The sequence below is a fragment of the Balaenoptera borealis genome, assembly GCF_965194805.1.
Source record: "Balaenoptera borealis genome assembly, chromosome: 9".
NCBI lineage: Eukaryota > Metazoa > Chordata > Mammalia > Artiodactyla > Balaenopteridae > Balaenoptera > Balaenoptera borealis.
Genome location: NC_138873.1, coordinates 9,695,958 through 9,710,226, shown reverse-complemented (window position 1 = coordinate 9,710,226; position 14,269 = coordinate 9,695,958). Strand labels below are relative to the sequence as shown.

At 47.1% G+C, this 14,269-nt stretch overlaps 1 protein-coding gene across 4 annotated transcripts in view; it reads left to right on the top strand.

Moving 5' to 3' along the window:
* Nucleotides 1-14,269, top strand: part of ZDHHC14 (zDHHC palmitoyltransferase 14) — a gene marked incomplete at its 5' end in the record, with an annotated part of 272,487 nt that overhangs the window by 252,684 nt on the left and 5,534 nt on the right. For all 4 annotated transcript variants that reach the window (XM_082404609.1, XM_082404607.1, XM_082404608.1 and 1 more), the window contains one exon: nt 4,028-4,130. In XM_082404609.1, the coding sequence (XP_082260735.1) occupies nt 4,028-4,130 (103 nt within the window). The remainder of the gene's footprint in view (nt 1-4,027; nt 4,131-14,269) is intronic.

Below are 14,269 nucleotides of genomic sequence, written 5' to 3'. Positions count from 1 at the left end.
CTAAGCAACTTTTCCAGGTTTCTAGAATGAGTTTCCGAGCCTTCCTGCTTTTGGCCTCTAACTGTGTAAATGGAGAGAAACCACAAAAGCTACTGGCTTGTGTCCACAGCAGCCCCGCTGTGCACTTAGAGCTGCACGGTCAGTCATCACTGACTTGTGCTCATGGAACACAGACTGGGTTTGATCATCAGCCTCAGTGAAGCTTCATTAGGGAAGGAAGAGTGATTCCCTCCCCCCCCACCCCGCCCCCAAAAATATCAAACACATATTTCAAGGCCATTTATTAATTGGTACTGGATTATAGTTCCTGGTGCCATTGGGTAATTAGAAACTGATCCTTTTCCAGTTTGGGTCTAGAAAGTTGGGAGCCCAGTGTGCCACTCGTCCTGAATTTGGGGCCCTCGGGGAGCCCCTGACCTGCCCCTCCCAGGCCTCCTCTGAGGAGGGACAGCAGGAGGGGACAGCCAAGGGCTCTGGATGAAAGGGCTGCCTCAGGCTAGGGCGTCTGTCATGCCTGGAGGGTGCCCCTCCCACAAGAGAGCTCCAGACTCACCCAGGAATCCCTCTCGGGGCTCTTTAGGCCAGAAAAACCCTCTGGAAATGCTTGTTTTTCCACAATTTAGCTTGTGTTTCCTCCTGGTGTGTGTTTATTTGTGGATAGTGGGGACAGGCCATGAAGCACAGAGTAGAAGAGGCAAAAGAGACCTGAACAAGCATCTTACCGCCGTCTCTGAAATAGACACCTGAATCTAGGAAAGGAATGTAGAAGTCTCGCGTTTTGCCCGAATCTCTTTTCCCGTTCCCAAGTCTTTGATTTGCATTTGGGGCCATTCTGTGTTGTTTATAGATCAAATCTTGTCATAGCGAAATTATTTCTTCCACAACTTCATTAAATTTGCTGGTTTGGCTAAGTTGGGGCTGTATTCTTTCCAAAATCCAAGTCCCTCTGGATGGAGCATTTCTCAGGGATGGCCCTCCCCTAGGAAGAGCTTGACCACTCGAGGGTTTGTGCAGGAAGATGGGGCGCTGCCCTCTCTCGCTTGCCCACAGGTTCCCAGAGCTGGCCCGGGCAGAAGTGGGCAGGGGGACGGTGTTTGTCTTCGCTGTTCCCTCCTGTCACCTTCCTCGCCCTCTGCTCTCTCTGCCCTGCCTCAGCCCACCCCTGTGCGCTACAAGAGCACCAGGGCCTTCCACGGGCATCCCAGACAGGCCTGAAGAATGAGCAGTGTCCCTCGCCTCAGACAGGGACTAAGGACCACGTGTGTGCCCAGCGTCATGTGCCTGGGATGCTTCTAAAGCATTCTTAGTGTAACGATGTACTCACGGGGGAGGGAGAGGGTGTCTTCAAGATTCCCCGTGAGAGCCATGGAGCACGGGGGCAAAGACCCGTGTCCCATTCCCTGCAGTGTCCCCAGAGGTGGGGGGGGAGCAGGGTGGGAACAGCCAGGTTTGGGAGGGGGTCCTCATAACAAGTCTGGCAGGAGGAACGGAAGATTGGAAAGACAGGAAGTCCCAAGGTGTGGTCAGGGTCAGGCCCTACGGGCTGGTGCTGTGGGTCAGCCAGTCATAAGAATTCACTTGGCCGCTGTCACTGAGCACGCGCTCTGTGCTGGGGGCCAGGGATGCGCCTGAGAGAACGTCAACAATACAGGTCTGTCCAGGGCAGGTCTGCGCAGGGGGAGGGGCTGGGATGGGGTCGGGGTGCAGGTTCCCTGGACACCTGGCAGGGCTTCCCAGAGGAGGGGGGTGTAAGGTGTGAACCATTCTAAAGGATCAGGAGGAACTGGGGAAAAGGAATTGTGGGAGGAGAGAAGGGACAGCATGTGCAAAGGCCCAGAGGTGAGAGGAGAGCCCGGCTTATCAGAGGAGGAACTGGGGGAGTGAGGGGGGTCCCGGGGGGGCAAGGCAAGAGATGAGATGAGCTTAGGAGGGGCTCGAGGGCCATTCTGAGGGCCAGAAGGAGACTTGGGGCAGAGTGTCGCAGTCTTGGGTGCGTGGCTGGTACTTTAAACAGGCTGAACGCACGGGAAGCAGGCCGAGAACAACTTTTTCTATAATCCCTGCTGTCCCCACTCTTTTGATGACCTAGTTCTTTTTCTGCTCCTGGATGAAATCCCCTGCAAGTCCCTTAATTTCTCCTGTCAGTTGGAGAAAAAAAAAAAAAAAAAAGACTCGGGGCACTTTCATTTCCTCCAAAATAGTGTCATTTCAGTGAATCGGAACTTCAAAGTTCAGTGAAAGTTAACACTTTCCACCCCTTCATCCCTACCAGGGCTGGGATTTCAACATACCTTTGGGAGCAAACAATTTGACCCCCGACATGCCCCTTCGAGCCAGCTGCACACCGGCTCTCTCCCAGGGACCGAGCCCGGCCCCGCCCCTGGATCTCATCATTGGCAGGAGCCGGTGACCCCTCTCCCCAAGACATCCTTCTTTGCCCTTTCTCCTTTGCTCTTTGACACCCTTGAAGGCGGCTGGAGACTTGGTCTGAGAACCCCTTTGACTGTCCTGCATGGGGGTGCAACACCTCCCCTTTGGAGGCTGGAGGTTCTTGTAGCCTCTTGTTTTTTCTAAACCTCAGGGGATTGGACTGAAACTGAAGCAGAGTCCCACTTCCAGATCATGTCATAAGTATTTTTTAATGGCTTGTCAGTCTGTCACTGGAAGACCTGAGGTGGTAGCTGTGACGATAACCCGTTATCTTCTGAAAGCCAAGCTGACACGCGGAACAGCCTTCAGCCGCCCGGGCCCCGCCCCCAGGAGGGGCAGCGTGCGGGCACGTGGAAGTGCTCGGGGCGTCCCTCAGAGGCCCAGCCCCACCCCACGGGAGGCCAGGGCGGGAGCCCCACTTGGTGGCCAAACCTCCTGTTGCCCCTTGCAGTTCTGTCCTTAGACCCGAGGTCAACACGGAGTCTTCACTCAGGGAGGAAAATAGGCAACCCTTTTGATGGCAAAGTAAGCTTCACCCTCACCTCCTACCTGGGCAACAGTGCCATAGAGTAAACACAGAAACATTGTTCGGGAAACTTGTCGGTGGGAGACCGAGGACCCGTTTTTACTCGCTCAGTCAGGAGCGTTTGCCCAGCACCCGCTGGGCGGCAGCTGTGGAGATAACGATGATTAGGAAGACCCCGTTTTTGCCCCCGTGGCGCTTACGCTCCATGACAGGCTCACATGGAAACAGGTGGAGCCCGCATGATGTGGTACGGTGCCCACGGTGCTCCGAGGGCAGGACAGAGGGGCCAGATCCTCCGGAACAGGTGCCATGGGGGAGACAAGATGAAGCCTGGCCTCGGGAGCCTGCGGGCTGCTCGACAGAGAAGACACTCGTATAGATCACTGTGACACCAGGCCAACAGTGGCGTGTGCCCTCAGGAGGATCACAGGCAGGGCTAAGAGAAGCCAGATGAGGGAAGAAAGCAGATATAGGGCCAAGAGCAGGGGCTGGAGGCCGAGAAGAATGGACAGCGGACGGGAAGGGAAAGTGACTTCGGGCACTGAAACGCCAGAGCCTGAACAGAAATAGAGATGACAAAGCAGAGAACGCACAGTGGGTACGTGGCTTCTGTTCCCGGGCAGAGCACTGGCACATAGTAGGTGCTCAGACACGCTTCTTGAAGGACTGAAGCTGTGAACGCCGTGTGTGATAAGATGTGGATTTGAGGCCGGAGAGGAAGGTTGGGGACAGGCTGTGTGAGGCCTGAAGGCCGAGCAAGGGGGTCTGGGCTCCGATGGCAGGTGATGGAGGCTGTGCAGGCAGGCGGGGTGACGTGATCAGGACGGGGCGGGGGCGCGGGGCCTGCAGCAGGTGGCAGGGAGGGAACAGATGCTCCAGGCGTTTCTAAGGGCAGAAGTGGTAGACTCTGGAGCCTGACCACACATGAAGGCGAGCAGAGGTGTATTCTGAAGTGCCTTCGGGGCCCGTCACAGAAAACGGACCCCCAGATGGAAATTAAGAGAGTGTTGTCGGCGTTTTTGGCTTTTTATTCGCTCTCTGACCCCTGCATTGTTCTGTTTTCTCTTGCAGCCTAATTGACAGAAGAGGGTACATCCAGCCTGACACCCCGCGGCCAGCCGCGCCCTCCAACGGGATGGCCGCGTACGGGGCCACGCAGTCACAGAGCGATACGGTAGGACCCGCAGCGCCCCACAGAGGCTTCTCTCCCACATCTGTGTTCACTGACCTGTAACAGTCAGTCACCTAGAAAGCTTCCCGGGACACCCCTGGGCTGGCAGGCTCAGAGAGGGCAAGGAAGCGTTAAATTAAGGCGATATCCACCGAAGGCTTATGCCCCCCGCCCAACACGTGGTCAGTTTGTTCGGGGTTGTGTCGGGGAACTACACCACATCTCTTCCAGAAACAGCTTGAGGCAGCTTGCTCTGGAAAGCCCCCCCCACAGAACCGGGCTGCTGTCTGGGGTGAGCTAGAGCCACCCAGGGCAAGCAGGGCTGGCTGTCTGGAGAGTCCCCGAGTCCCATGCTGTCCCTTTGCCTCAGTCTGCACCCGCTCCCTCACCCCCTCTTTGAATGTGCAGTGGACTCAGCTGCCAGGTCTCCCCACTTTCAGCCACAACCTTAGATCAGCCATGCACACCTTAGTGCAAATAATCAGACAAGCTGTTCATTCATTGACAGCAAAAACTGACTGGTGCCTCTCCAAAGAGGCCCCCGGGTCATGCTTCTGTGGAGGTGTGGGACGGATGCTTTGTTTTCACTCTGCCCCTGGGAGACGGGGCAGGGACGGAGTCTTTCCATGGGCACCTGAGCTCACAGCCTGGCTGGCCCTGACCATCAGTGCCTTAAAATTCTTCAGTGGTCTGTAAGGCAATGGCCTCTCTTTATCAGGAACAAATTCCCCTAAAGAAGCGTTTCTGAAAGGGACCCAGTCTTGTGGCCCACTGTTTGCTCTCTATAGACCTGAATCACCCACAACAGAGTCCATGACAAACAGGCCAGGACAGCAGAGTGGGTTCAGAAGAGAGGCTTTGACAGTCCAGGACTTGGAGATGGAGCTGATGTGGAAATCTGGGAGCGGGGAGGCAGGGGTGCCTCCTGCCTTTCAGCTTGGTGACAAGATGACCATACAAATCACCAGCAGGAAATATGAAAGGAGGTGCCAGTTAGGGGGAAGCTGATTTCAATATGTAGAAATGGGGTACGCTTGGATGCCTGGGGATAGGGGGACGTGCCCTGCAGGTTGGTATATAGAAAGCTCGGGGAAGGTTTGCTTCCTCATACTTAGGAAGGAATGACATGGTTGGTAGAAATTCACTTTGAAATACTGGAGATGTGAATCAATTTTATTAGTTATCCTAGAAGTACCAGTCAATCTAGCATTTAAAAAAAAACTATAAGACGTGCTCCTGTTTGTCATGTGAGATATTAATCTGATTTCATCTCACATGCTGGAAGATTATTATTTTTTTTAATTAATTAATTAATTTATGGCTGTGTTGGGTCTTCGTTTCTGTGCGAGGGCTTTCTCTAGTTGTGGCAAGCGGGGGCCACTCTTCATCGCGGTGTGTGGGCCTCTCATTATCGCGGCCTCTCTTGTTGCGGAGCACAGGCTCCAGATGCGCAGGCTCAGTAATTGTGGCTCACGGGCCTAGCTGTTCTACGGCATGTGGGATCTTCCCAGACCAGGGCTCGAACCCGTGTCCCCTGCATTGGCAGGCAGACTCTCAACCACTGCGCCACCAGGGAAGCCCTGGAAGATTATTTTTTGAAATCAGCATTTATTATCTTTTGCTAACTTTCTCTCCACCCATGCCTGCCAATTCTGCCCCCATCAGGTCAAGTTTCTTTTCTTTTTTTTTTTTTTTTAATAGGTGTGGCTCTTTTATTTATTTATTTATTTTTGGCTGCGTTGGGTCTTTGTTGCTGCGCGCGGGCTTTTCTCTAGTTGCGGTGAGCGGGGTCTACTCTTTGTTGCGGTGAGCGGGGTCTACTCTTTGTTGCAGTGCGCGGGCTTCTCGTTGCGGTGGCCTCCCTTGTTGCAGAGCACGGGCTCTAGGCACATGGGCTTCAGTAGTTGTGGCACATGGGCTCAGTAGTTGTGGCTCGCGGGATCTAGAGCGCAGGCTCAGCAGCTGTGGCGCACGGGCTTAGTTGCTCCGCGGCATGTGGGATCTTCCCGGACCAGGGCTCGAACCCGTGTCTCCTGCACTGGCAGGCAGATTCTCAACCACTACGCCACCAGGGAAGCCCCAGGTCAAGTTTCTTTATCTAATTGGATACTACTAGTGAGGATAATAGAACAGGATAATTAAGAAAGACAATGGAAGGAAAAGCTTTGCAAATGGACAGATTTAAGTACAACTGAACACAGCAGGGAAAGGCAGAGAGCATGGGATGTGGGATCAGAGAGCCTGGGCTTGCAGTGACTGACTCGGGGCTGGGTGACCTTGGCAAGTCACTTAATCCCGAGAGTCTTAAGTTCCTAAACTGTAAAATGAAGAAGGGGATAATGATGTTCACTTCCCTCCCATGACCACTTTATAACAAAGGGCCTGGCACATAGTAGGTGCTGGTTAAACATTCAATTGAATGTACTTGAAAGTTCCCCTCACAGGGGCTTGCTCAAGGGAAGTTCTGAACAAATATTAGTTTGTTCCTGTCTTCCTTTCCTCATTCCTTTCTTCCTCAAATTTTGTCACATCTGCAAAAGGCTCCACCTTGAATGTGGAACTAGGAACTAGAGGGAAGGAGTTCCCTTTGGTGCAGTGACACAGCAACATGGCTTCATGAAGTGATGGCCTTGGTAGGATCAAATTAACCCATGGGCCAAGAGACAGGGCATGGTCATTTTACCCACTAGACACCACAGGCAAAGCACCTGTGTGCTTTTCTGGGGACTATGAAAAATTTTAAGTCCTGAAAAAAGATTACAAGCTCTGAAACATGAAAAGAAAACAGCAAAATCAAAATTAATAAATGTTTAATGTCTATGAGACCCATGAATATGTCAACTTCATTAACTGTTAAATTTAGCTTTCATTAAAATTTCATTACATCTTAGAAATGATTTGTAGGTTGGGTTTTTCTCACTTCATAAGAATTCCCCAGCACACATGTGATTACAGAGAAATCATTAACCAATTATAAAGTAGTGAGTTGCTTGTAGACAGTAAATTTTAAAGTGAACTGCCTGGGGCCCCCTGTGCTTCCCGTCTTGCCATACTGCCTGTGTTAGGGGAAACCCAGGTTTCCACCGGGCTTAAGGCTGGGGGAACTCTTTTTTGGTCCCAAGGGGCCTACCCACTGCTGAGAGTGCCCCCAGTTTGTCAGAACACGTTCAGGAGAGGCAGGATCTGAAAGCTCTTTGGGGAACTAAGATGAGATATGTTCTTCGTGGCCCCGCAGGCCAGAACTGGGACTGGAAGGTGGGTCCGGGAGGCAGATCATGCTCAATCCAAGAGGGAGATGCCCAACACCCAGAGCTCATGGCAGACGGGAGCCCCTGCCGCAGACGTGTTCAGGCTGGGGGAGGTGGCGCCCCCAGCAACGTGGCGACAGGGGAGTCAGCACCGGCGGGAGGGCTGGACATTGACCCTCAGGGTTCCTTCCAGCTCAGAGCCTGTCGTCCAGGCCACCGGCCTTGTCAGCAGGGCGGCATCACTGTGCCAGATGATGGTCCATTCTGCTGTGCGTTTATGGCCGTTCAGGCACCTAGAGCATGAGCCTTTTTATTGCTTCCATTGTTCTTTATGGCTTCGGTGGTATAAGTACCATATTTAACAGGAGTGCGGGGGGAGGAGACAGTCCTGCACGGGCAGGGCTGGCACTAAGCAGACCGTGAAGCCGGACGTGTCTCCGCCCCCAGCCCCTCTCTCCAGTTCATTCATGCTCCCACTGCGTAGTGTTTACCAGATCCCACAGCTTACCAGCACGGAGCATAGCACATGCCCTTCCAAGGCTGTTACATGGATAACTCACGCTGACCCTGTGAGGATGCTACTAACTTTATCCCCATTTTACAGATTAATAAAACAGGCACAGAGAACGTCAGTAAATTTGGCCAATTCCAACTTCACACTTTGACCCCAACAGTCCCTGCTGTCAACCCTACACTTTGCTGCGCTGTGGCCGTGAATACTGACTGTGTGTAGGGTGACTCCCTCCCATATGTTTTCAGTCGCCACAACCCGTCATCCTCACCCTCTCTCTCCTGTCAAAATCTGCTCTCTGCAAAAGATCTGTTATCAATCATCTATACGTTAAAGGGAATTTAAGCCGAATTTCAGGATATATGAATTTTAATTGTGAATGAAAGTTTTTACCCTCTATTAAAAACATTTCAGGCAATAATAATAATAATAACTGAATGTTTAATGCTGTTTGTTCAGCACTATATCCCCATTGTCTAGGCTAGTTCCTGTGGTAGTTGGTCTCGGTAAGTATTGGTTAAATGAGAGAGGGAAGGAGAGAAAGAGAGAGAAATTGACTATGTGCCAGGCACTGGGCTAAGTGCTTTGCATACACTGTCATCTCATTTCATCCTCACAGAACCACCTGACGTGGGTATTCTAATTGCCCCTTTGAGGAGACTGAGATTCAGGTATGCTAAGTTTGTGACATAGCTAACCAGTGGCTGAGCTGAGATTTCGTCCTTAGCAGTCTGACTCTGAGGAAAGTGCTCTTCTTGACCGTATACCAGAAGTTTCCCAGGTGGGAAGGTCTTATGGAGCTGAGTGGCATGAAGCCTCCTCCCAGGGCTGGGAAATCACATCCCCCAGGGCTTCCCTGCAGAATGATGATTAATCTGCCGTGGTCAGTCACAAAACCAGCTGTGGAACTGAATGTAACCACTCCATAATCTAACCTACAACTGGACCAAGCAAATATCTATGAAACTTCAGCTTCTGCTCTGTTACAAATGACAGTGTTAACCAAGGACACATTAACTCTTCTTTTTGTCTCTTCACTTGCTTCCCCTAAGCCCAAACCATTTTGCAGCGCTTTAGTCTGTGTTGAAGGTTTGTCCAGGTGGAAACATCAGTAACAAGTAAACTATTGACATAGTCCAAGGGTGAGCTCCACTGTTAAAGTGTTCGGAGTTCACTCAGTTTCTTGGATCTGCAAGTTATCATTTTTCATCAAATTGGGACATTTTGGCTATTATGTCTTCAATTTTTTGGTGGGGGGTCCTCATCTCATTTTCTCTCCTCCTGGGACTCCAATTACTCATATGTTAAACTATTTGATATTGCCCCAGAGGATAAGTCCCTGAGGCTCTGTGCATTTTTCTTCAAACTTTCTCTCTCAGCTCTTTAAATTGGATAATTTCTTTTTTTTTTTTAACATCTTTATTGGAGTATAATTGCTTTACAATGTTGTGTTAGTTTCTGTTGTATAACAAAGTAAATCAGCTATATGCTTACGTATATCCCCATATCTCCTCCCTCTTGCGTCTCCCTCCCACCCTCCCTATCCCAGCCCTCTAGGTGGTCACAGAGCACCGAGCTGATCTCCCTGTGCTATGCAGCTGCTTCCCACTAGCTAGCTATTTTACATTTGGTACTGTATATATGTCAGTGCCACTCTCTCACTTCGTCCCAGCTTACCCTTCCCCCTCCCCATGTCCTCAAGTCCATTCTCTATGTCTGTGTCTTTATTCCTTCCTGCCCCTAGGTTCATCAGAACCTTTTTTTTTTTTTTAGATTCCATATATATGTGTTAGCCTATAGTATTTGTTTTCCTCTTTCTGACTTACTTCACTCTGTATAACAGACTCTAGGTCCAGAAATTGGATAATTTCTTCTGATCTGTCTTCATGTTCACTGATTCTTTCTTCTGCCCTCTCCAATCTACTGTTAAATGAATCCAGAGAATTTTTCACTTTTGTTGTTATACTTTTTAGTTCTAGAATTTTCATTTGGTTCATTTAATTTCTCTGCTGAGTTTCATTTCTCTACTGAGATTCCCTATCTATTTACTCACTGAAGCCATATTTTTCTATAATATTTGAACATTATTATATTGCTTAAAGTCTTTATCTGCTAAGCATATTTGGGCTGTCTTGGGTTTGGTGTCTTTTCACCACTTTTTTTCTTAACTCTAGATTACATTTTTCTATTTATTTGTATGTATATTGATATTTTATTGACTATATTTTGGATAATATATTTGTAGAGACTAGATTTTGTTATCTTCTGAAGTGTTGATCCTTGTTTTAGCAGGCAGTTCAATTAGTGGCTAATCATCTTGAACTTGTGTAGGCTTGTATTATATTTTGTTAGTACAGATTTATGGAAAATCCAAGATGTTTCTCAGGCCCCTCTAATTTGAAGGAGCTCAACCTCCAAATTCCGTCTCCCTCCAAGATCTTGTCAGGGTTTGATTTAGCCATTGTTAGGGCCGGTCTAGGGTCTTAGTTTAGGGCATGATTCTTACTCCTAAGGTATAGCCTTCCTAATGTGCTAGCTGGATGCCAGGCATGTTAACAAGGTGTTGGGGGTGTTAATGAGATCAATGTCCCCCAGCACTACTTTTCTCAACTTCTAGTATCTCTATGCCTCTCTCAGCCCCGTTACAGCTGTTGTCTCATAAGCCTGGGTCGGGGGGTGGGTGAACGGGGAAGGGACTCTTCCTGCACATACACAGCGCAGCTACAGACTTGTGTGGGAAACCCCTCCTAGCATTTCTGGCCCCCTTCTCTGCACAGCCTCCTCTTCTGCAATGCCCTGCCATACACATCCAGCCACTTAAGCTTCCTTACCCTCTGATCTCTGCTTTCTCTACTCAGAAGAACTTCTCTGCTCTGTTCAGCCTATACCATGGTTGGGAAATTCTTCCCAAGGAAAGGGCTGGTTGACTGTGGGGCTCACCTGTGAGTTTCCCTCCTCTCGGGGATTGCAACCTTGCATTGTCTGTTGTGCACTATTGGAAACTGTTTGCTTCACGTATTTTGGCCAGTTTTATATACTTCCTTGTACACGGAGGCAATACTGGTCCAGTATAGGTTATCCACCATTCCTGGGAATAGAAGCCTTATCTCTGTGATTAAAGGACATTTTGCAGCCAACATTGCCATATTCCCCCATTTTTGCTACCCACTCTACTAACGGTAAATACTGATTTAGCCATGGAACATGATTCCTCTGACCTAAAAGTGTTTCTAGTGCTCACCTCAAAGGAGGAGCATTTGGAGACTTTATATTTAGCACCAGACTTGGCATGTTCATTTGCAGAGAAAGGAAAGACTGGAGGGAAAGAGATTCTAGGTATCTTGGGCCAAATTTTTGCCTATTGTTTTATTATTAAAGTCTAGATCAGAAATGCATTTCCCGAATGATAGGAAAAGTGCTCCTAGGGAAATTGCACTATTTTAGAAATAAAGGCAAAGGCTTTAGCCTTAGATAAACATACTGATAATTGCAGGACAGAAAAATTATGTAAATATTGATAGATAGCTGGCATCAAAGTACCCATAGAGGTCTTATTATCTGAAAAATGGGAAAATTCACTGTTAACTTACCATCTCACATAATTGGGGGCTGGGGATGGTTATTTAGTACCTAAGTGATCTTCCCTCTACTACAGATTCCCAAGAAAGAAAACGTTAGAGAAGTAATGAAGTGACATCTAAAGTATTTAAATAGTGCATGTGACCCCAGTATAGCCCTTGTCATCTGAACATCTATGAAATTCTGAGGATCCACACTGGAATTTTGTGCACATAACCCTTGTGCCAACTGAAGATCATGTTTTAGTTATTCCTATTTTCCTCATTATTGGCTTTTATTATTACCTTATACTGAAGGTGTTTTCATGACAATGTGTCTATGCACAGTCATGACATTCAGGTATGGTCCACTTTTTAGTGTGCATATCTCATTTGATTGTCAAATAATTTAAGTTCTGTATGCCATCAGGATCATAGTTTGTTTAAAGCTGGCACTTGTGATCCTTTGGGATCACGTGCTAAACACAAAGATAGTCTAACCCTAACCCTAACATAGTACATAATTGTTGGATTTTTTTTTTATCATTTGCTATATTTACTTAACCTCATTTTAAATCCTCTTAATCCAATATCAAAACAAGATTAAACCTAGCAGTTGCATGATTTATTAAACTAGTTTCACAGAAGGACTCTCCATGCATAGTCTGAAAAATCAAATATAATGGAAAAAATAACTTGAGCAAACTTAAATGATAATATTTTAAAAAAGAATAAAAAGGAAGCACTCCTCCTAACCTATATTTTAGATGGATTTTAGAAATTTATAGTGTTTTTATTAAAGTAAATGAGCATTCATAAGACCCCAGAACACAGCTTCACAGCCAAGCAGAAATAACCGATGCCCAATGCTAATACTTTTGACAGAACTGGAGCAAAAGAAGTAAATAATTTTATTTATTCTTAATTTGTATATAAGACCACCTAGAAAACTCCTAGCTTTGGTTTTGGCAGCATTTAGTCTGTACACTAGGATTATTTCAGACAAGAAGTCAGCTAGAGTAAAATAAAATGTATTCCAACATGAGCAATTTTATTTGAAAACCTGCAGAAACAAAAATAACTTATCTCTATGGTATTTTTAAACTGTAACATTAAGTGATAATGTGTGTGACATCCAAACATCTGAAACCATAAACTTCTTTGCAAGTTAAATGCCAGCGCTTCATTTGGGCAGTAAATCAGCCAGCTGTCAGTGACTTACTGCAACCACAGCAAATGCTCCAGCACTCCAGACAGTATTAGTTTTATGCTGCCGACAGAAGGGTCTGTCCATAGACATTCTTAAAAGCAGTCAGGTTTCTATTCTGTTAGTAGTCAGCACTTGGATGACTTTTGGCCTAAAAAATGGCAATTTCATATGGTTCAATCTAATATTTGATAAATATGAACCTTTAAAGTGTCGTTTTGGAATGAAAACAGTGAGTTTCTCAATTTCCTCTTCATAGTGACGGATTGTCACTGTCCAATCTCCGGCTGCTTGGTTGTTTCTCTTTAAGATTCTATAACTGGTTAGATACATTGAAATATACCTCATGGCTTCTGGGTGTTAGTGCTGGAATATAAGCCCTGTTCCAAGTTGTGAGAGAAAAAAAGTGAGCAGTGATGTCTCCCTCTACTGGTTGAAGATATGAGTCCTCGAATGAACAGCCAGGAAAGCGTGTAGGTGGCATAAAAAGGTCAAAGAGAAAAGAGAGGGGGGGAAGAAAAGGAGGAGAAGAAGAAAGAGAGAAGAGGGAAAAAGGATAAGAGGGAAGGAAATCAATGAAGGAAAAGATGGAGAGGGAAAGAGGAGAAGAGAATTAGTGAGGCCAGAGAGAAAAAATTAAGTAGAAAAATCAAGAAGAAATGGGCAGATAAGGATCAGAAGCAAAGGTAAAAAGGTAGAGGTGTAAGGACATTTTTTCATGGGTCATCTTCACAGTAACCCTGAAAATATTGGCTATTTTGTCCCTTGAAGTTCTCATATGGGAATTGCAACCATGATGGTTTATCAGCCCATCCTCCTTGGAATTTTGGCAGTGTGCAAAATGAGGAAGAGGCTGGACTTTTTTTTTTTAAATCAGATATCCCCTAGTCATTGAGTTTCTTCTAAGAAGATGTCCAAAACGTGCAAAGTTAATATCATGAGAATTATAAATTCCACTGGGTAGAGTGGAATTAATTGCTGTTTCCTTGATTGGAACCCATTTTAGTGTCCTGTTGTGAACCAATAGGAAAATTACAAGACAGTATCCTGTGGAAGAAAGCCTGGTCCCTGGGCACCCCAAATGGGAATGGTCTTCTAAATAGAAATCAGTTTAAATGTGGCAAACTATTTTCAAACCTATGGGTTACAGCAGGATTTAGACACTTAGGTTCATGGTGGTCCCAGCAATCTGCTCACTGAAACAATCTCGCCACACGGTAAACTGGAGGAGGGAAGAGAGTAGGTTCATTATTAATATAAAAGCAGTCCCTATAACAATGGAAGTATCCACAACTATACTCAGACAGTCATCTTTTAAAATATTTAAACAAATCCCTGTAGAACAGGTGCTTAAAGTCAGATAATACAAGTCACTGTTCAAAATAGTCATTTTGAGAAGATTTATGAGATTTCGATTTTTTAAAAAATTAAATGGCTTAGGCTAAATGTTTTCTTTCACATATTTAAGTCCTTAAGCTTTACTCCTGGGAAACCGGAGCGCGTTTTCAACAGAGTCCTGGCCATGAGGCTGAGGACGGATTTGCTACAGTTTTAACGTGTTGTGGGTTCGGCCGCAGGAAAGCACCAATAAGTGTGTGCAGGAGTGGACCCAGGTTTGG